The sequence below is a fragment of the Cyprinodon variegatus genome, unplaced genomic scaffold (genome assembly GCF_000732505.1).
Source record: "Cyprinodon variegatus isolate N-32 unplaced genomic scaffold, C_variegatus-1.0 Scaffold686, whole genome shotgun sequence".
NCBI classification, from domain to species: domain Eukaryota; kingdom Metazoa; phylum Chordata; class Actinopteri; order Cyprinodontiformes; family Cyprinodontidae; genus Cyprinodon; species Cyprinodon variegatus.
In genome coordinates, this window is record NW_015151139.1 from 403,666 (window position 1) to 426,946 (window position 23,281).

Sequence of the window (23,281 nt, forward strand, 5' to 3'; positions counted from 1 at the left end):
ATATATATATATATATATATATATATATATTCAAAAATCATGTTTGCATCAGTATGTTTTACATAAATGGAAGGAAAAAAATGTAATTCTTTCTTTTCAGCAGAGACTATAAAAAGTGTGAAACCGGTTTGTTGTTGAGATGATCAACAGAGAGATTTGATTTGAATTTCAAATATCTCTCAAACCCAGAACCTGATTGTAAGGGGAAGCTAAATAGAGTGATTAGTGAGCAGACTCTGCTGTAATTTGATTTTAATAACATAAAAAGCTGTGCGACAATAAAGCATGAGCAGAATCAGTGTCACTTTTTTACATTTATGGTCACACTCATGCTGCAGATCAACACACAGGTGCCAGGCTTGATTCTGGCAGTCTTACCTCATCAGCCAAACAAAGGCTGTTTACTCTTTAAGGGGGAGAATTACTGATATGAACCTAGAGGTCAAATAAAATATCTATTAATGTTGAGACTCTCTTCAAACACAAATACTTTTGGTTAACCTTCAAACAACGTTTCTGCTGTACTATGGAGTGAATTCAATCTAGAAATGAAACTTTGAGAAATTTCTTAGGTTAAAGAAAGAAAAAATGTTTTAGAAAAACCTTGCTGTTTTCAGAGTTTTTTAAATTAAAAAAATTCCAAATGTTTTTGTTCATGTTTTATTTTCTTATTTATATTTATTTATCTATTTAATCTTATAGATTTTATATCAAATTTCCTTTTCATATTTCTCTTTTTCAGAGGGAGGTTTTGCATTTCACTTTCAGGCTTTCCTTTCGAGGGAAGAGTAAAGATGCATTTATATTTGTCTGCATTGACACTGACAACATTCTTATTGGACTCATTGTCTCTATAGAGCTTAAAGTAAATATAATATGATGTGTAAAGTGCAATTTGAAAAGAGTGGAAGTTTTAAAACTTAATCTGAAGATAAAATGAAAATGCATAACTTTGAAAATTTACCCATCCAGCATCTCATGGGCCTCCTGCAGGTGGGACATACCTGGAACACCTCCACACCTGGGGGCATCGAAGCAGATGTCTCCTCAGCTGACTTTCCTCGATGTGGATGAGGAGCAGCTCTACCCTAAGCCTCACCTGAAAGGCTGATTTAACTCAGCCGATCAAGTTAAAACATATAAAGTTTATTTCCTTTTACTTACATTTAGAGCAACTGATTTTTCAGGCACACAAATGGCATCAAGTCTTTGGAGAATCAGACAGGGATCTGGATTAATATCAAAGACCACATTAATCCCCAACAGAGCATCTAAGAGGTTCTATTTGTTTTCTGTTGTTTTTTAATAAACTACAACCTATGCACCACCCCAATGTGCTGCTCTCTCCAAAAGTTCAGTAACTGTAAATTTTCCTTTGACTTTAGAGACATCTATTGAGATCACTACAGTGGCACCGACTCATTTAATGAGTTTCAGCCTCCTGTGGTCCTTTGGCTCTAAAGTGTCTGTCGGAGGGGATAAAAGTTACTCTACTCTTACTCTCCCTCAGTTTGTAAGCTACACTGACAGAATGTGACAGACAACAAAACGCAGACATCTAAATAAGAAAATGTGTGGTTCTGCTGTTATGTTGGGTATGGAATTTAATAATGAATTCCTGGGGTCCCTTTTGCGACTCTGATACAGGCTGAAAATCCTTGAGGCCTGCCCATGTTCTGAGCAATCACTCCTGCCCTGCAACTATCACTACTGACACATCCAGCCGAGGCTCGGCGGTGTCCGTCACATTCTTCTAATGAAGTTATTGCCTGAGGCAAAGCGATTTGTTTTGTCCATGTTATTATGGTGGCCTTTTGTCTGGCCCCTTAATTTTATCAGTGAAGCACTATTAAACTGCAAGGGTCCTGAGGGAAAATGGACAGGGAAACTTCTCAGTAACACTTACTTGGCTCAGCATACAGGAGACAGCTCTGTTTTTAGCATTTAAGCGTACAGGCATTCATGAGCAGCTAGGTTAAAGAAAGTTTTTCTCTAATGAAAATATAAAAAAAATCCAAATCTAATTGAGCCTTTTCTAAATAAAGGGAATAAAATGCAGTGATTAAAAAAAAAAAAAAAACATATATGGTTTTTTTTTTTAACCAGGGCTGCAGGTATTGATTATTTTAGTAATTGATCATTCTGTTAATTATTATTTTTTCTATTATTGATTAATCTACTTTCAGTAGCAAATTACTATTTCTAAAGAAAAAAATTTAGAACTTAAAAAAACAAAACATTTTGCTCATTTTAAATTAATTGTGAATGTGGAAAAATGTAAAAAAAAAAAAAATAAATAATACATGCATATATACGTGTATTTATAAATATAGTTTTGTAGTTTTTTTTTCATCACAATTAAATTATTTTAATTGTTTTAGTCTATTTTCAACCCAACATATAGTTCATAATATTAAAAATAGTGAGGAATGGATTTTACCTGAAAGACTGAGCTAATATTTTGTTGTGTTGAACTGTTTATGAGGGCTGCTCCACATCTGTGTGTCAACTAGGTCGACCTACTTCTTGCACCTGTGAACAGGCACACCAGGACAATAGGACTGCATTCCACAGTCCCTCTGAATTTCTTGGTATTGACTCAGAAACAGCACTTTTAGGTCACCTCACAAGTTTTCTATTCGTGTAATGTTCCAGGAATGGAAATTGTGGTGTTGTTTGACTAAAAGCGAGATGAGGCTCATTTACTCACATACATGGGATCATTCTTACAGTGGCCGAGATGTGCAAACGTGCTGCAGATACATAAATGCTCTGGAAACACAGTAATGAAGCTAACACACAACAGACAACAAACAAACAGCTTGTAATAAATGGCAAAGCCTGAGTTACTCCAAGCTAACTTCAGCCTTTAGTTCCAAGTAACAAATGCCATTGGGTGAGTAACAGAATGTGGTTGTCCCTCTCCAAGCCTGCTCACCCTGACTTGAAGTGAATATTGTGTTTGTGCACACAATAATTCCCTTATTGAAAAAAAAATAAACATTATGGAAGTCATATGCAAACAAATAGCATGCTGACATGGACACAGTTTAAAGGTATAGTGGAGGAGTTTTGCTAATATTTTAAAATACTCTATACCTTAAATAAATGCATATGCACAGCCCTTTCCCCACTTTCGAGAGGAAATGCCTATTAAATGTGTGCAAGAGCATGCACGAGCCCATTTCTCCTGATGAGAGCTCTGTTTAAAAGTAGCTGTTTGCATCGCTCATACAAGCTAAACGAAGATTTGCAATTTTTCCACTATGTCAGACTGAATACTGGTTAGCGAAAATGGGGACGAGCACATAGGACGACCTTTCATAAACATATCATCAGGATGAATGACAATTAGGAGGACAACTTATTTTGATGATCCACCTGGAAAAAGAACTTCCTTCACTATAACTTTAAAATAGACTCAAAGGAAACTATAGTTTTTTTGTCCTCTCGGTGGTCATCCCATTTATGTCTTTACTAACAGCCTGGTCCCAAATGAGTTGATGGTTGGCTCCCCTTACTGATTTGGAGTTCTTTCATAATGTGAAGCTAGTTTTCATCTCTTTATCATTCACTAGTTGTGATATTCTCTCCTTGTATGTTTATTTATCATTTGTAGTAACATTTGACATGTTTGCACAACTTTGGCATTTTGTTGCTCTCTATTTTTCTGTGATTGGAGCATTTTTAATTTTCTGCAGCTTTGTTTTTATGTGTTTGTTAGTCCTGGTTTTGTGTTTATGGCACTTCAAATGTTTGCAGCCCATTTATGTATTTGCATTGTTTTTGCACCTCTAGGCCACTATGCATTCTGTTTTTAGTAGTTTCATGGTACTTCTCTTCAAGATAATACAACACAGCGTTTTAGTTTTCAGCTGGTTGAAGGTGGTTCATGAAGTATGAAGAATAGGACTGATACCATAGAAAGAGAATGCCTGATCAGTCTGGCTTCTCTGTTTATTTTGGACACTTTAGAGGTCGACAAACTAGAAATACAGAAAGATCCAAGAAGAACAACGTTGCTTTGAACAGATAACAAAATGTTAAATTAATACCCTCTGGAGTGGTCAGTGTGTTCTTTGGCAAATTATAACCTCTACGATAATTATTTTTTAAACCCCAGGACTTTATGAGCACTAATTGCTGACTGGCCTCACATAGGGATTTTTTCTAACAGCTCTAGTACTCAATCCTAACTGTAGAGCCTCGTTTATCATCTGGTTGTTTTTCTGCCAATTTCTTCAGTTGATTTATTGAAATAGTTTCCCTCTGTTGTTTTTTTTTCGTGACTTGTTTCATTTCAAAGAATATGAGATCATTTGACCTCAGCAGTCTATCCTGTTCTGGACTCCGTTATATGCTTTCTTTTCTGTAATCAACAATTATATCAAACAGTGCTTTTCTTTTGAATAAAGTGCAGAATTATCCAACCTACTCAGACTTTAAGAGAGGATGGCATAATAACCAGCTTGTAAAAGATTTTCTACTGCTGGTCATAACTTACAGGCCACCAGTTTGACATGACATCATTTGTACCCAAAGGGAATGACCTCACTAACCGAACACTAATACTTTAAAAGCTATATAAAAATGGTAATACAGGATATTCATAAAAGGCATTCAGAATTGAATTGCACACAGGTAGGACCTATTTTGTAATTAGACAATCTATGAATTAAATATTATGGGCATAGACATAATACAATTACACACACAATACTTTATTATTCCCCATGAAATCTCAACAAGATCAATTGAAATTTAAGGTCGTAAACATGAAAAAACATCCAAAGATTCAAGAAATATAAATCATTTTGCAGGAAACAAAATATCTTTAAAAGACTTTCCGAAACCCTGTCAGTCAGAATATAGGATAACAAATATCCAGCTTCTTGTAAACAAATTATAAAGAAATGAAACAGGACTACAGCCTTTTTTTAAATTAATCTGTATAACCATATACAGACCTTAACATTTAGTCACTTGCTTGCACGTGACTAAGGATCTGTGATATTCTCTGGCATGTGCACATCAACATTTGTAGATCACTTAAGTGTAGATGTACTTCCAGTACAGCTGAGAGTGACTTAAATTGCTGTTTAAGATGTGGCAGAAATCCTTCATAATCTCTCTGCAGATAGATCCGCTCAGCATTTCTAAGTAAGATGCTTTAAGTGTTTTATATACTTTAATTTTGTGGCACTATATATAAGATTTTTGCCATTTATTTTGTGTTATATTTTATTTCATGTGAAATTTCTTCTTTAAAAGGTGTAGGATGTTCAGTAAGGACCTCTGGCTGCTATTATGAAGCCAGGAGGAACTCAGCCCAAGGTTTTATATGATGAAAAGCAGATGTGCCCTGTAGTTTCTAAATATTTACCTTAGAGAAGAATAGTATTAACTTATGCACAGCTGAGAGCAAGACTCTGATACTCTCTTTTTCTTCTCCTTACTAAAACTAGACTGCAGCTAAAATCTGTGCAAGACTTCCTGATGCTTGTTTTTGTGTTCTTTAAGAGGCATGCTGTGTTTCCTTTTACCAGATCGGCCGCACTTTGATCAGATCGGATCTCAGCTAGCTGTTAAGGACACGGTGGGGTCGGATTCTAGTTACAGGCCTCGTTGCCTCCGCTGTGTGATCTCCAGCTCAATGAAACCAGAATGTCAGAGTCAGATCAAAGCCTTTTAAACGGAGCCCTAAATTCTCCAATGGTGACCCGAGCTGCTCTAAATAGAGAATTTTAAATAGAAGATAGCGTCTATAAATACATCCTGTATCTGCTCCATTTTGACGTTTGTGGAACTCCTCTTGCAGTGACTCACAGACACCATTCTTCAAGCAGGGCTGATGTTTATTTTTAGTTACTTTGAGGATGATCTCTCCCACGAGATCGGATTCTCAGGCACTCAGTGATCAAATAGGTTTCTGTCATCATCAGTCAAAATGGAAACACGATTAGGAAAAAGGAACATTGTGTGTAAAGTGTTCGGGTCAAGACTTGGGCTTGTTTAGTGGTTTCAAAGTCATGTAATAAAATGGCTAAATTGCAATAAAAAAGTTACTAACAATGCAAAGACTGAACAAAAGCAATACATTTTTACATGGATTTAGATTACTGATGAAATAACCATAAGTTTAATGTGTTATTTATGCCTAAATGAATTCAAAACAATTTGATCAAAGTATTATTAAATCAAGCTAACTTGATTTAAGAAATTAAAACTTAAATATCTTCAGAATGAAAAGAAAATTGATTTGAAGAGACTGGAAAAAAGCCCAGTTGTGTTTTGATTCTTAGGCTTTTGAGTTTAAGATTTCTTTGATGTCTCCATTTTCTTCATTCCCTGTTTTTTATGTCCTCTAGTTTCCATTTCAGTTGTTTTCTTTTTGTGAATTAGTTTCTCGGTCAGTTCTAGTGTTCTTGTTCATTAGAATGACTTCTCCAAGATCTTCCTGGCTTCAGCTCCTCTGTTTAAAATACTCTTCCTTCCTCAGCTCCTCTGACTGCCTCTTAACTAGGTGTTCCTTATTTTTATTGATTGCTCATACCTGCGTTCTATGTCTTTCTCCACACATTTTATGGTATTTGAACTCTTGTTTTCACTACCTACTGCTGGATTCTTCCATTTTTCCTTCCTGAATTCTGTAATGTCGCCTTGCCTGTTGCTCCCCATTATTACCTGTTTCCTCATCTATGCTACATCCCCTGTTCCTCTGTACAAAAAGTTTTTGTCCTTTTTTCCCACCATGCCTCTGCTGAGCTCTGCAACTAAGTTATATTAAAAACCCAACACAATAGAATAATCCAAATATCTTTTATAGCAGATCTCTCAAGCTCTTATGAGCAATTCTTCAAACTCACTGACACACAGTGGACCTGTCAGACAATGGTGGTGATGATTTACAGCTGTGCACTCCATCCATTAGTTGGAAATATGGTTTCTTCTCCCTCCTCTTTGGTGTCTAGAGGAGCTGTTGAAGGAAGTAGAAGTGAATTAGCAGAAAGCATGGTCAGAACTTGTCCGACAATCGCTATGATCTTAGCCACAGCATCAATCTAGTATTACACTCGCCACATTGAAAAGGGTGCGAGGGTGTGTGAGCCAAAAGTGATGCAATCTTGCCCTGCCCCTGGGGGTATACCTCTGCACTGCCCTGGCTCTAGGTTATGCACCCCTGATTTTTATAATTTTGCACTGACCATTCTCACCAGCCTCATTCCAAATGGGAGAATATAAAGTTGCCCTCCCAAAACAATTTTCCCTGAACTGACATCTATAGCATGAAGGTTTAAATGGTACAGTTTTGTTAAATGCAACATTGCTACTGCTTATTCAGTGACTGAAAACAGCATAGCCATAGTACTTGCATACGTTCAGGGAGGAGTTTATTGCACAAGCTTGTGGCACAAACAAGGATTTAGGCTTCTGTTTTCATCATCTACAGCATAAATAAAGTCTGAAACAACTTCAAACAGTAAGTAAAGCATTCAGCTTTTATTTAGTAAAAGAACGTTTCATACCTGTTATTAAACATACACCATAAACGCACCTAGTATTCTTCAATAAACGTATATTGTTGAATAAATAATATTGCGCTCTGAGTTTTTGGGAGTGGGACATTAACTGTCTCTTCTCTTTTTTTCTGTATTTCCACCTGTAATGATGAACACTGACCCCATGGTTTTTTGGAGGGTTTTTTTTGGCCAATACTGCATCTACATCCATGTCAACTACAAACATGTGCAGCTCTTCTATGGGCTCTTAAACGGTGTGCACAGAGTGGCACGATAACTCAACACGCCAGTATATCTCATCCCAGCAGGGTCAATTGTAAGAAAAATATCCTTAATTTCTTTTTAAGGAAAAAAAAAAAACAACAAAAAAAGAAAGTTACACACAGTAGTAAACAGCTGAATCTCTAAAAACCCAATTTTTGAAGGTGTTGCATGTGTCACATATAATACACATCAGAAAAATGATAATCCTAGCAGAGCTTAGGAACATCAGGAGGTCCTTTAGCTAAATTTATTAACACTAGTAAGCATACTGCTTCCTCTTCCTACCGCCATCCTTATTCCGTATTCAGTCCGTGAGTGCCAGTCTCTTCCTTCGCCATCTGTTTTAGAAACTCCTGCAATTGAGTCCTACCACAACCAAAATATGATAAGCTGCCTTTTGCTTAAGCATTTAGGATTGTAAGTCTTGGGAATGACTGCAAATATATACCAGGCTTTTTAATTTTATTTGACGACGACAAAATAATGTATTTTATGGAATTCTATTCAGAAATGGAATCCTAATTATAACCCTCCTTGGCATCAACTTGCATCGAGACATGGTGAAGAAGAGTTGCTGAAGTAGAATGGGGAACTCTGGTATTCTTGATGATGGTACCAGACATTGCTCTGAACAATACAGAAACTGCTGATATACTGGGATTTCCATTAACCATTCCTCAGGTTTATAGAGGGAACTCTCAAAAAGGAAATAAAAGTCCACTGAGAAACCATTGTGTGGGTAAAAATACTATGCTGAAATCAAAGAGCACATGAAAAATGGGCAGAAGGGAAAAAAAATGCAGAAACATTTTGGCAGAGCTCAGGTGTTATTTATGCATTTGAGGTTTCTTATAGGCTCATTCATTGTATCTGAGTCAAATGGAGACACACCAGGTGCAACACCTTAAACAAATTGCTTCCTTGTTTGGGATCATTGAAAAATCTACAAAAATAAATCTACCGGTAGTAAGCATGCTAGAGTGGACAACAGTCTAACAATAATCTGGAAAATGTAAACAGCAATATTAGATTTTTCAATGTCCTCAATAGTATTTTTGGTTGAAAGTATGCATTTCACTCATTTGCAGTCATGTTGTGTGGGTATTTTGTCACTGCAGGAAAAAGAAGCACTTCTCACGACTATGGCATCAAAGAAAAAGATCATTAATCTGTTTGAGCTAAATTTAAAGATGCCTGTCAAGAAAGTAAGGCTTGTTTACAGTTTTGACTTCCGAATGGACAATAATCCCGACAAACACCTGATTTCATAGCTGTACAAACCTGACCCAGTTACACCAGTTTTCTCAGTAGGAATGGGCCGCAAAATTCCTGTAAAAAGCTGTAAGGAGCTTGTGGAAAAATTCCCAGAACGTTTGACCAGTCAAACAGCTTAGAGACAATTTAATTAAATATTGAGAAAAGATGTGTAAATTATCTGTCATTATTATCTTACTCATGGAATCAAAACAATTGTCTTTATCCTGTATGTCATTTTTTTTCCTTTTTAACTTTAAAACTCTATGCATTAAAGTGCATTTTGTAATTTAAAATAAGATGATGATGAAGTAAAAGGCATTTTTGGATAAATAAATGTCTTACATATTATCTTATTATCTTATCTTATATATTATCTGATAAAGTCAGGGTGAGTTATTTTATCCCAGCTGTCTCAGTTTTTAGGTCACAGTGAATTGATTGTGGTTATTACGCACAAGTTCCTTCTATAGTCTTCAATAACTCAGTGCAATATTTATTTATTGATTTTACTTCTTCAGTAACTCAAGTGCAATATATATGTATATATATACTCTTTACCCTGTATATAGCTAGCTCTTAGTTATAGAAAACATATTTATTGTGCAGGAATAAGGTCTTAGCTCTGTTACACTGGTAGCCAAGTAATCAACATTTCGTTGTCAAGATTCACCTTGTGTTTTTTTGTGCAATGACAATAAAGGAAGTCTAAGTCTAGTAGGATTTTTTTATTGTTATTTAATTTCAGTTTCAATTGCACATTGATCCATAAGTAATATTGATTTTAAAGCTCTGTCTTTGACATGTATCCTTTTCAATTTCTATAAGCTGGGAATGCATAAATATATGAAAACTTAGGCTTTTACAGTTGCTTTTTGTATCTCTGCTTCTGTCTCCTTGAACGCCAGTTGGCCTCTGCAGATGGCCGCTCATACTGAGCCTGGTTCTGCTGGAGGTTTCTTCTTGTTAAAAGGGAATTTTTCCTCTCCACTTTCGCTACAAGCATGCTTAGTGTGAAGGATTGCATTTGAGTCAATGAGTCAATGCAATCAACAGGTTTTCCTTAGATAGAAAACTTTGAATCAATTTGACTGTATGATCTGGTGAACTGTAAAGTGCCTTGAGATGACATGTGTTGTGAATTGGCTCTATAGAAATAAACTGAATTACATTGAATTGAATTGAATTTCTCAGAGAGGAAACCTACTAAGACACTACTAAGTTCATGTTGCTTTCAAGCTGATAGAACCAATGTTATGTTGCACATTTTATTCTGTCAACAAAACAAAGATAACAGCACTGAGTTTATCTTTCTTTATACAGCGACTTTTTTGTCTGAATTATACTTTCGATTTAAATATCTAAAGAAATACGGAAAACAATTTTGAACTTATCAAGAACAAGAATAAGAAATGTATGGAAAAACCTTCCAGTCTCCAAAGATAAACTTAGAAAATACACAAAAATTTAGTTGTAAGATAACTATTTAGGCCTTCTATTAGTTTATAATTGAAATAAAAAGGAATTGTAAATCAATCTGGAACTGTTAACCAGCATGAACACAGCTCAATAATGAGGGATCGTTCTGGGAAAGTTCACTGTTGTATTAAAGAGTTTCAGTTGTGACTCTCCCACAAGAATCCGACCTGCCATTTGTAAAAACGTACAACAGTGAGCGCTTCATTATGAGCGTGAAGAAAATGGAAACACTGTAATCAGCACTGGCTGAGCTGCAGATCATTCATTCTTGTGTGACATCTTTTGGTTTCAATCTGTAAAATAAAAAAAAAAAAGAAAAGAAAAAGAACAATGTAAATTTTTAAATTAGGGTAGTTTAGCTTATTTCCAGCATTTACATTTTACAGTAAGTAAACCAAAGTTTTGCTGTTAAATAAGCTCTTTATTTCAAAAAATTCTCTTTATCCCTGTGTAAGGGTGTAATATAGAAAATGTTTTAACTATAAAAAATGTTCCAACAAACTACAAACATACAGTCTCTACAGGTTTTTGAATTAAATGTACATAACTCACTGAAGGAGACCACAAGAAAGGAAATAAACTCATCAAAAAATGACAAACTACCATGTTCTCCTGTCTTAGTGTTGTATTGTGGGTTTAGCGGTCATAGTTTGGGTTCTTCCTGCTGCTGTCTTGGATTGCCTCTTCATGTTTTTTTTTTTCTTCTTTAGTTTATTTTGTTTCTTTTTTCTGAGACAATGGAGTCATTTGAATCCCTTGGCAGCTGAGCAGAAATGTGCCCTTACCAAACCTGTAGTTCATGTAATGATGACTCCTTTTTTTTAAGGTTCTTATATCATGTATATCCCCCGATGTTGAGATTCAAATGGTTCTTTATTCCTGCTTGTTCATGACTTGTCATCTAAAAGATTATTTCTCCAATTTCTTGATCATATCACAGCAGAAATCTCATTGTAATTTATGCCAATTTTTGTATTTTTTGTGTAGAATTTGAAATCTGCATAGGTTTTATTAGCTTTTTGACCACTTGTTTGTCCACTAGTTTCTTCACCGCTGCTTCACCATGTTTACTCTATACAACATTTCCAAGATAACAGGATATCATAAGGAATAGACAACAGGGCCTATTACCCAAACACCATAGGGGGATGGGTTAATTGCAGAGGAAAATTTCTCCAGTGTGACATCAATAAAGTTCAATTATTATAATTATTATTATTATTTCCCACAGTGAAACAAAAATGTGGCTGTATAATGTCGTGGTGAAGCTTTTCTACAGCATAGTGAGAGACGCTGGTAAGAGGTGTAAGGAGATATTGCGGCCTTGCAATATAAAGGGATGAGGTTTAGCATTTATAAACAATAAAGGGTCAATATAAAGAAGTGAAACCACAGCTGTAGCTTTGCTGCTATAGGCTTAGGCTGCTAGAGGACATAAAGACCATTTTACCACACGGATTATTTGTTAAGTCAATTTTAAACTTCATTCTCTCTGCTTTTTATCTTCGTAATAGCTACATCCTTCCTGGCGCTGTTTAGATATGACACTGTTCTGGTGGGAGGCATCGGCAAGGTTTCTTTCATCAACATTGTCTGTTATCTACGGGATCAGCTTTTACGGTGACTAACTTAATGTGCTCTCTTTTATTCCATCCATCATCCATCCTCTCGGGCTTCACCTGTCAGGGTCACAGTTGATTTTGTGCCCGTCTCTGGCAGTCTATGAGGGAAAGACTGGGTACACTCTGGACAGATCGCTAGTTCATCACAGGGCAACGCAGAGACACACAACCATGCATGCATACTGTAGTCATACTTAAATGTTAATTAAGAGATGCCAATTAACCTAACAGTCATGTTTTTTGGACTGTGGGGGAAAACCAGAGTACCCAGAGAGAACGCACACATGCACAGGGAGAACAGGAAAACTCCATGCAGAAAGTTGGGAATCAAACCCAGGACCTTATTGCTGCAAGGCAACATTGCTACAAATTGTGCCATCATGCAGCCCCCTCTTTCATTATTTTTGCCCAAAATTTGGCTCAAAGGTGATTTACTGATTTTATTTCCTTGAGCCAGTTTAGAAAGTATTATTGAATCAGAGATTGTATGTTCCTTTGGTGTGTTTGCTTCTGTGTTCTTAAACCTCTATTTAGCCTAAACAGAGCTATGTTAACACTGTGCCTGGTTCTGCTGGATGTCTCTTCCTGTTAAAATAGAGTTTTCTTCTCCACTGTTACTGCATGCATGCTCAATGTGAGGCTACTTACTGCGAGGTCAACGACACAATGCAAGCAAATGTTTACTGTCGCCACATGCTCATCCAGAAGTGAATTCTGCAAAGGCAACGACTTAATGCAGTCCACCGGATTTCTTTAGACAGAAAACTTTTAACCAATCTGTCTGTTTGATATATTTTAATTGACTCAGCTCTTATAAAGGCTCATGTGTTTCTTTCTTAGGTACAAGCAATATAAACAGCAATTTCGCACTGATATTTCCCTTTGTATTCTGGTGTTAAAAGAAAACTAAAAAGAATCAAGAAGACATAAAAGTATGGAGGAAAACTTAATTAACATTCAGACATTTTAGTATTGCTAGGTGTGAAATCCAAAAGTGCTATAAAGTATAATTGCATATTGATTTTCATGGGGTGGAGGAGGTGTATGCAATTATGGTCTAAACCATAGACTAAGCTTCTACTTTAACCCTTACTGCTTTTTACATATGATGGCTGCAGCTAATCTAATTTAAAAATCTGTGTTTTAGTAAAGCTCAACAGTTTAAGTGTTCTTGTAGTTTTGACAAACTGTATCATAAAGAATGACAAAAGAAAAAACTGGTGGTAAAGTGTTAAAAAGTTCACTCAGTAAAGCCACCCACATAAGGATTTGGGTGGTTAACACGTGAGCACTTTTTCCATTCAGACAAAGCATCACATAAATTACTGAATTACATGTAAACAGAAAGGGTGTCATTTAAGGTAAACCATTATCTGCAGAAAGACTTCGTCTGTGTTCTGTGTGTGCAGTCCACCTTAAAAATTTAGCTCAGGACCAATTTTGGAATTGTCCCGCGACCAGCGAATTACACATCCCTCCTGGATACCAAACATCTGGACAACAAAAGAGCTCAGAGGAGCTTAAATTCAGGCAGCTGTGAGACGGTGCAGCAGACACACTGAAGCCTTCAACATGAAAGCTGCTCTGCTGGCATCTTTCTTGTGTTTGCTGTCCACAGTGGTGGCTCAGCCATATGACCATTATGATATGGGCTGGGTGAATGGCTACCGTCAAGGCTTCAACTTCCAATGCCCCCATGGAGAGGCCCTTGTAGCTATTAGGAGCTACTTCAGTGAGAAAGAAGGCTCGGACCGCTTGTGGTCTTTTGAGTGTCAGCGTACACCTGAGACTCTTGGCGAGCCAAGTGACTGCTGGTGGGACGACATCAACCGTGCAGGACTGGAATGGTGAGTACCATGTTTTTTTTTGTCTCCTGGACTCTATAGAACTCTACAGAAATGCAGTTTGCAAATCACACATATAAAGGATTGGTGTAGAAAGGTATTGGAAAACAGAATTCCCATGAAACTTTATCTTGTTTAAAATTATCCTCTGTCCCATTTTAAAATTTGGCTTGGAGGAAGAATAAGCTATAAAGATGGAATAAGTACCTTAAGTTTAAGATGACTGGAGGGGAAAAATCATAAGTTAGGACACAAAGTAATTGGTTTTATCCAGATCCATGAACTTTCAAATGGACAACAAGAAAATAACTGCTAAACTGAATAAGTATATCGTGCAGAGAAAAAAACTTGCTAACTTTATGATTCTGTTCTGGTCAGACTGTTCACATTGTGGGGACATTAAACAAGACAGCCTTTTGTCCTGTATTTAGGATCAGCCACATCTCTACAAATTACATCCTGTTTAGTAAACTGGAATCAAACACTTTTTCTTTCTTTTTAAAGTTGGGTTTAGTTTATACAAATTCATTCCAGTCTGCAAAGTCTGTATGATGCAAATTCCTCTACTTGTTCCCGCCCTCTAAGGTCTGCCAGGATGCTCTGCACTCATTTACTAACTCGGTGTACAATTACCCTCACAGGGAACAATGGTGCCAAACACATTGCACACAGAAGAAGGTTTGGTTCTGACAATGAGTGGGGAAAAAAATCCAAAATAAATAAAAATAAATTATCACATTTCCTTGCAGCATTATATTGATTAGACAGGGATTCATAATCCAGACAAAAACGAGTTAGAAACATTATGAGTGTTGAGTTATAACTTTAAATCAATGCTGCAAAAAAATAAAATAAAATAAAAATCACAGTAATTTAAATTTGGATGTTATTTACCAAAATGTGTAATTCAGAGTCCATTAGAACTTACCTTTTGCATGAAACACTCCCACCTAAACAAAATCTGTTAGCAGAAGGATACTACAAAGCCAATGCTTTACATGAGGTTGGCTTTTCAGAAGAGTTGTGTTCATTAAACCTACAGTACCTAACTTCTGCCTCAAGTATTAGCTTTGTTGAGATATATTGAGATATATTAAATAGTGTTGCACCGATACCAGTATCGGGCGGGGCCTCGATCACTAGCACTAAAATGGTGGTATCGGTATCGATGAGTAGCAACAAATAGGGCAGCGATACCATTTTGAGAGCCAAAAGTTTATTCAACTATTGTCACCCATTCCAGGTAGGCAATAAAAAGTTCTACTGGATTCACTTTGTATTAGTCTTTTTCCTGCTTCACAAAGGTAGGCAGCAGCTTGACAAAGCAATGATGGCAATTATTTTATATCCAAGTAGTATGCAGTTCCTAATATATATATACGTACATACACACATCAATTTTAAACAGTCGGTATCGGTATGGAATCGGTATCGGCCTATACTGCACAGCCAGGTATCGGGTATCCGTATTAGGGCAAAGCAAATGGCATCGGCGCAACACTAAAATTAAGTTATTTTTAGTTCAATATACAGCAATTAGCCCATATCGATGCTTCGTGCAGGATGCTCTTCTCCAAAAACCCCTTTATCCAACTTCAGGGAGTTGGATCCGTCTCTGTAGGAGTCATGTGACTCGGAGCGACACTTTATGGGAGTTTGAGTTCCTTTTACAACAACAAAAAAAATATGGTATTCATCTGATAAGGCTTTGTTTTTGGTTCTCGGATGTAGGATTTAATATAGATGGGTAAATGTGGCTTTAATTTTATAAGTGACTCCATGACTTCTCAATCGGATGGTTCACTGTTGTCTGCTATCAGATTCTAAGACATGGCTGTTTATTTTACGACCACACAGGCCTGCCAGTGGCTTTCATGGGCTCTGAACCTAGAAGTTACAGGTCTAGCGCCCCTAGTGGCTAAAGCTTACAAACAGTTGCTTTACAGGAGAAGTAATGTTTCGTAGATTAGAGGTAGGGCTGGACGATTTAATAGATTTTACTTGTTTATTTAACTTTTTGTTTATGAAGATTTGATTCTTCGGCAAATGTGGATTAATTTAACTAATATTCTGTTTCCATAGCTCAGAGGGACATCAGTCATAACTTTTTTTTCTTAGATGTCTACTCATAACTGATAAACTAGCTCGCACTGTGATAACAGCAGCTGCAAATATTAGGGGTTATATGTTCTGTGTTTGTTGGAAGGTTGATTTTTGTTACCCTTTGATTTAAGATCACCTTCCAGATGGGATTGAAATCAAAGATAGTTTTGAAAGCATTATATATCCCATTCCTCAAGGGAGGAAAAAAATAGATTAATTGGCTTTCGAATTAACAAATCAGAGCTTAGATTTTTAAACATTATCACCGAGCCATAGTCAGTGGGCAATGATTTAGTTGAAAAGAAGATCAACTGAAGGCCTGAAGGTGGTAAGTCAAGCAGATCAGTGGCAGAGGAAGAAGGAGGAGGTTGAGCTGATAGAGCAGGTGGGGAAGGAGACTTCTAGAGGGTCAGATGAATATGGGGGGACAAGAGTGTCTTTAAAAGCGAGTAGAAGAATTTTGAGTGAAGCTGCAAAACATGAGTGATGTGTCTGTAGGGAGGTCACGCACAGCCAAGCTCTGAAATAAGGTAATTGCTGCAGATCAAGCAACATTATTGAGGTGTAGGACAGTGTGCTGTGGAAGCTAATGCTCAGTCGCTAAATAGGAAGAGAGAATAACCAAATCTGGAAAGAGTGTTTTTAGAGGCGGAGTGGCTGTCTAATGGTTAGGCTGGGAATCCAGTGGTTCTGAATTTGAGCCCCACTCCCACAGACTGCCACTCTGGGTTCCTGAAGAAGACCCTTAACCCCACACTGCTCCCCAGGTGCCGCATAATGGCAGCCCACTGCTTTCCAAGGGGATGGGTTAAATACAGAGGTAAATTTCTCCAATGTGAGATCAATAAAGTTCAATTAAATCAAGAGGCAGCAAGGATGAACTATTTGTTTAATTGGAGAAAACTGCTAAAAATGTGTGATTGAGTTCACTGTATTAATCAATGAGGTTAGAGGGTGGGAGTATGGTGTTAGGTGCGATAAACAAGTAAAGTTTGTTCATAATGAGGTTAAGGTTGATCTGGTTGCATTGAATTTTTACAGTCCAACACCTTTAAAATGCTTGGAATCTCTGGCTACATGCATCACATGTTTGAATTTTTCTTTAAAGGTTGAAAGTAACAGCAGTAAGCACTACAAACCTTGACAGATGGATCAAAAGTTTATCACTTCTTTTTTTTAGCTTTTTATAGTTTTGTAGCTTGAGCTGTTACATTTAAGACAAGATTTTTCTTTTTAAGAGGACATAGCTGTTAGTTTTTATGTTTACTTTTATTGCAAACAATCTCTGAACAGAACCCCAGTTATAAAAATCAGAAGTATCCCTTTAATAATGAATGTTTCCTCAGAGAAAATAACATGATTACATAACTGGTCATAAATCTTTAATTATCGAGGAAATTAAACATAAATAGATAATAGCTTCCCTTTCCTTTCCTTTATTTTCTTTTTCTTTTTTTTATTACTTTTGTTGGTTTATTATTATAATACATGGGTGATAACCTGGTATGTTGACCCCACAGTGTCTAATGGGAACAGACATTTCCTGATTAAAAATAAAGAAAAAAAACTTTTGTAATGGAAATATTTAACGAGGATGTTTGGCTGCAGCTGTTGTCCGTCAGAAACAGCACTTATTACCTTTCATCCATCCTCTGTTATTAAAAAAATGTCTGCTGATATCTGTAGGTCCTGCTTTATTAGTAACTGCTGTCACTGAATGAAAATGTTTAGTTTCAGCTGCAACTTATTTGTTTCTCTGTGGCTGAGCCAAATAAAGAAGACTGTGTTTGATTGTATAATAGTATTTTAACTTTAAGCTTAATGTAATATTTTAGGGGCTTTCTTAGGGTAATGTTTTAAAGACTACTAAAGTTTAGTGCATTTGAAACCATGCAAGTTAAAAGAAAAGATTTTGTGCCAGTAAGCGAGACTTATGTACAGCACCAAGTGAACTATTCTGGTAACATTATTGTCAGATGTACACATCAGTGCACCAAATGTACCAGTGTACCAGAAAAATGTATTATTCAATCAGGCATTCACTTATTGCTGGGGGTGTGTGAATTAAACCAGCTACCCACCATTTACAGGATGAACCCCTTTCCCTCGAGCCCACGTCACACTTGATAATACCCTTAAAAAGTCTTATCAGAGCTTTTACATATGTTTCTTTTTTTATTGCTATCGTAAAATACTGGATTCTCTCCACTGTTTTGTCCTTCGGGGAAACATAGAAGGCTTTCCAGACTCGGTATGAATCACCATCTTTCCTCGGAAACAGAAATGCATCCAAAGAAATTCTAATTTCTTTATCCAACTCGCTGTGTCAGTTGTCCTTTAGAGATCTTAAATCTAAAGTTTATAGGACATGTGTTTTAGTCTTTTCCTGAAATTTTACAAGATGGTTCTCATAAAAAAAAAAATTAAAAAACATTGGATAGTCTAAACAGAGGGTCCACAATAACCCAACTCAGTAAAGTAGGAGCCCGTTTAAGAAAGCTGCAACTCTTTTGTATCTAAATGTACACTTCAGATGCCACAACCTGACCTAAACATCAGTTTCCCTGAAAGCTTTTATCAAATTGAGAGATTTAAATGTGGCTTTAGAAGACAGTGCTAAAAGGATGAATTGTAGCCTGACAGCAGCTTCAATCATACCTCCAGACACGTTGCTGGTCAGTCTATATCTGCTTCTGGTGACAGGTGTGGTCTGGAATGAAATTCGTTCGTTTTTTTCCTTTGGGTTAAATTTAACTGAACTCATTCAACCTCTTGGTCTATGGTGTGAGAGCTTTATACCTGCTACGCCCACCTGTCCTTATCAAAAAAGTCTGATTGGATTTAACAGAGCAGAACATTGCCCTGCTGGACATTACCCCAACAGCCTGAAGGCGGTGTTCTTGTCTACATGAAAAGTTCCTGTGCATTCAGCATTTCCTGTTCTTTGGATATGATCGGGCTTTCTTCTGTGTTGCTCTACATACAGTTGAGGCCGAAAACAAGAGAGATTAACCCGTGACTTGTGTCTTTACAGGTCGTCGACATGCACCCGGAATGGCCTGGTGGCGGGGGTTCAGAGCAAGTACTTTGAATCTGTCCTCGACCGCGAATGGCAGTTCTACTGCTGCTACTACAAACGCCGCTGTCCCTACGCCTGCATGTACGTTCTCACACAGCGCTGAGGGCATGTTTAGGAAACAGACTCTCAGCTTTGTTGCCTTCTTGTTGAAAATTTGATGATGCAAATTCAAAGTAATTTGTCGGATGGGAAAAAGGGTTTACTAGCAATGATCTTAGGTATTCACTTCATATACAGCAAAAAACTGACAAAAACTGTTCAAAGCGGCAAGATGAACAGTCCCACCTTATAATAATTTGGTAGACAAGCAGCTAGACAAGCCTTTTCCAATTGATTCTCATTGTGTTGGAACATCCAGAATTGGAAGAAGTGTTTTAGGATCTTGGAAACATGGCGGAACCTGTTCCCTGTCCATCTTGAGCATCTGAAAGTTAAAGGAGTCATTGGAGAATGCCAGTGTATAATGTTTGATGAAGGGTAGCATAGTAAATGCATGATATAAGGGTTTTTTTAGTGGAAAAATTAATGGAAAGTTTGAAGCAGTACCAATTGAATGAAGTATCATCACTTGTCAATCAACCCTAGAGTCTCGTCACACTGGCCGCAGTTTCTAGGAACAGGTGAGGACCGTTAGCGGTGTTTCCTTTACAAATGTGCGCAAAACTATGTCGATATTCTGCTAATTTTTAAAATGTAAATTTTTGCATTTGCGGTATTTGCATTGAATAAGAAAAATATTTAAAATGTTTGTTCACCCTATGACTCTTGAAAACCACAAGGCAGCGCCGGATGTAACAACGAGGTATATCTAAAGTTTAACTACGGCTCTAGAGGGCGCCATCATCCTCCAACTACTCTTGGTCTCCTTCTACATCTTTTTACAAGGCAGTAAGATCTAGTTGCGGAGCACGTGACTCATGTATTGCGAAAAAGTTTTTCCATTGCAGTTTTGTAAAATATAAGAATACGACAGAAAAATCGCCTTATCTAAGTGGAAAAAAAAAAACATTTTTAGAAAAATTGCAGTTCCGCTAATTTATTCTTGTAATTACAATTTGCGCAGTTTGAGGGTTAATGGAAAAGCAGCTACTGTCTGCATATGTTTAACTTGGAAAGAGCTTGCGTTGCTTAAGTAATTAAGAATTTGCGATGAGGAACGCAGCAACTAATTATTCACAGGTTAATCTTTCATGTAATCTTGGTCTTTCATGTAATGAAAACATGCCTCAGTATTTCAACAATAAATTCATGAACTATTTTCTCTCACCACTTACTTGTAATTGCAAAAGGGGTCAGATAAAACTTTACTCACAGTCAGTCGTATAGTGTCCCTTATTTATTCTTAAAGCGTGGAGAAAAATACAGCATGTTTTCTTTGCCTTAAGGTTTCCTGATCGGTCAAAATACCTCATTAAATACCTCAGGTAACATTGTGCTTCACTAAGTTGCCAAAAAATTACAGTATCCTGTTCCTCATAGCCTTGTTTACACTGGCTTACATTTTGACGTAGGCGGAGAAATCTCAAAGCTGGCTTCACATTAATCCCAAGAACTGACAGCCTCAACTAAACTCCTTTGTTTTTAAAGTTGCACATTTCTTGCTTGGTGCTTCACCTCGTTTTGTGAATATTTTTGCTGTTTCATTCAAAAATATTTCCCCGTCTTCTGTATTGGCTCCCTGTCAAGCTCCCTAGTAAATAGTTTGCATTACCTCATAGCTACGACTCAATCTCCCTGCTGCATCCTCAAAGCATGTTGCTGCCACCACCATGTTTCACTGTGGTAATAGCAGTTTGCACTTATTAACAGGATTAGTTTTCCACAATAAATTGTACTTTTATTGTACACCCCGACCTCACTACCACTACCAAGAACAAGCTAATTTGAAAATGTAGCCTGTTTTAGAGTAAGGAACTAATTTTGACCTAATGTAGAGACTGAGTTCAAATTTTCCAGTACAGATTATAGAGCAGATATTCATTTTCATGAGAAAAAAACCCCCAAACAGTTGAAGTATGGTCCTGAGAAGACTGGCAGTTATTCGATACATTTTCAAAGTGTTGAACAATTATATCTTGCTTTCATCAGAAAAACCAATGACATTCCTGAATATCACAGAGAAGAGGCAGAGATGGTCATCCCAGCTTATGGCTACTTCATCCGTGGAGCCCAGACTACATTCAGCGGGGTGCTCAGGTCAGATCTAAACACATTTCTCTGTGAACAGCCATGACCCATTATAAAACAGTCTTTTTAGAAGAGTCATTATTTTATCATAAATAAGACGAGAACTGCTCAGACGCTGTTGCACTCACAGATATTTTTTTCTCTTTCCTTTATTTCAGAGATCGGCAGTGGAAATACATCCTGTGCAGGATGACAGACTTTGACTGTGAATTTGAGAATTTATAGACCTGTAAGAAGCATCTTAATTACACACAAATGTGTGAAATATATATAACCATTACTCATTCAGTCATATCATAGTAAAGGTACAACCTTAAAGTATTCAGGTTCTGTTTTTTATATATCTTTTCACATAATAAATATACCAAATCAAGGATTTTTCCAATGTAACCATTTAATTTTTTTCTAGCTGTAAGAACTTATACATAAGATAACCAGTACATAATAAACATCTACACTTGGAATCAAGTGAATATTTGAGCTCCACAGCTTTTCACCTTGGGAGGACCAGCTTGCATGTTTTGCAAGAGTTTCCCAGAGCAGAAGCAGTTATTTGATACCATGTTTATAGCATCTGAAAGAAAAATAGCAAAACAGGCTCTGCTCCAAGATTTCTCAGCTAGGGAACCAAAACATTAAGGATGTTCTCTAGATAGAAAAATTGGAGCAACAGTTTAGGCTAATGAGGAGGAATGAATATGTGTCACTATATGTTTTGCATGCAGCCAACTGTGCCGATCAATTCCCTTTTTTTATCTCATACGTCTGGCATATTTATCTGTGTAAAAAAAACTTGAATAAAGATATTTATTGTTGGAGATTGTTGTGTTTTTTTAGGGGATTTCAAAAAGGTTAAACATCAAAATATGATATGCAAAGGTATAACATGGGAAGTCTGTGGAGTTGTGTGAGGACGATGAATGTAAGTATGAGAATAAGTGAGACATGATGAGCTCCTTTGGGCTCAGCTTGGCTAAAGGTAAGTATGGTACTGCTACAACAAAATGAGAATTGAGTCTGTGAGCCTGTGTACTTCAGGGTTTGAGAGGTGGGATTAGTAAAAGCACGGTGAATCACTTCTATGAAACGATTCCCCACCCGATATGAACAATGACACTGAAACGATAAAATAACTAACCCCAAAATAAATATGTATATATTTTTTTTAATTTAAAATGTGAATAGGGGGATTACTTTACTATCAATGTGCATTTAGTTTTACATTTTTGATTTATCATTTTTTCTGTTTTACAATATATTGCAATATATAATATTGCTTTAACGGTTAAAGAATGCCAATGCAGTTAATTTTTCCTTATAGTAGCAGTGCTAGTTTCAGGCATGTCTTTCAAACAAGTAGCTAAAAGTGATAAAACTATTCCCCACTTGGCTGCACACAGTCCCCCTCAACCTGACAAGGGTGGGGGAAATCTCCCCCTCAAAAATCAAAAATGTCCCTCTGTTTACTATTCATGCCTCAATAAGGCTAAGCTAAGCTAGGGTAAACTAGCTGTCACGTTTTCGCATTGAGACCCCATTCCTACTATAGCCCGAGAGCTCATCCCAACACTAATACACAGATTCCACACCCTTGACCTGTGAAAAGTAGCACCTAGTTCACTAGGGCCAGATTATTGCAAGCCATTGGTGAGTTTAGTCCAGCATTCCTTTTACCTGCCTGCCTGATTCTGACCTGATTCTCCCCCCTGATTCTCTGTACCCTATCAGACCTGTCATAATGTGTTTTTGGCTCTCTGACCTATTTTCTGTGACCTGACCTTGCTCCCTGATTCTGCCCTGGATTGTCCTGGGGTTCTGATCACCTGGGTCTGACTCTGGACCAGCTCCTGGATTCCGAACTCTGGTTTGTCTCTTTGATCATTCTGCCTGTCTCTGCTCTCATGGATCTGACCCAGTGCATTCAATACA

At 37.0% G+C, this 23,281-nt stretch overlaps 1 protein-coding gene across 1 annotated transcript; it reads left to right on the top strand.

The window, feature by feature from the left end:
- The first annotated feature begins 13,643 nt into the window (after positions 1–13,643).
- On the top strand, positions 13,644–22,146 carry dpt (dermatopontin). The gene is made up of 4 exons (XM_015394451.1): positions 13,644–13,986; positions 19,121–19,246; positions 21,254–21,361; positions 21,511–22,146. The coding sequence occupies exons 1-4, from the start codon at positions 13,712–13,714 to the stop codon at positions 21,575–21,577; spliced, it is 576 nt and encodes a 191-aa protein (XP_015249937.1). The 5' UTR covers positions 13,644–13,711; the 3' UTR covers positions 21,578–22,146.
- Positions 22,147–23,281: the final 1,135 nt, after the last annotated feature.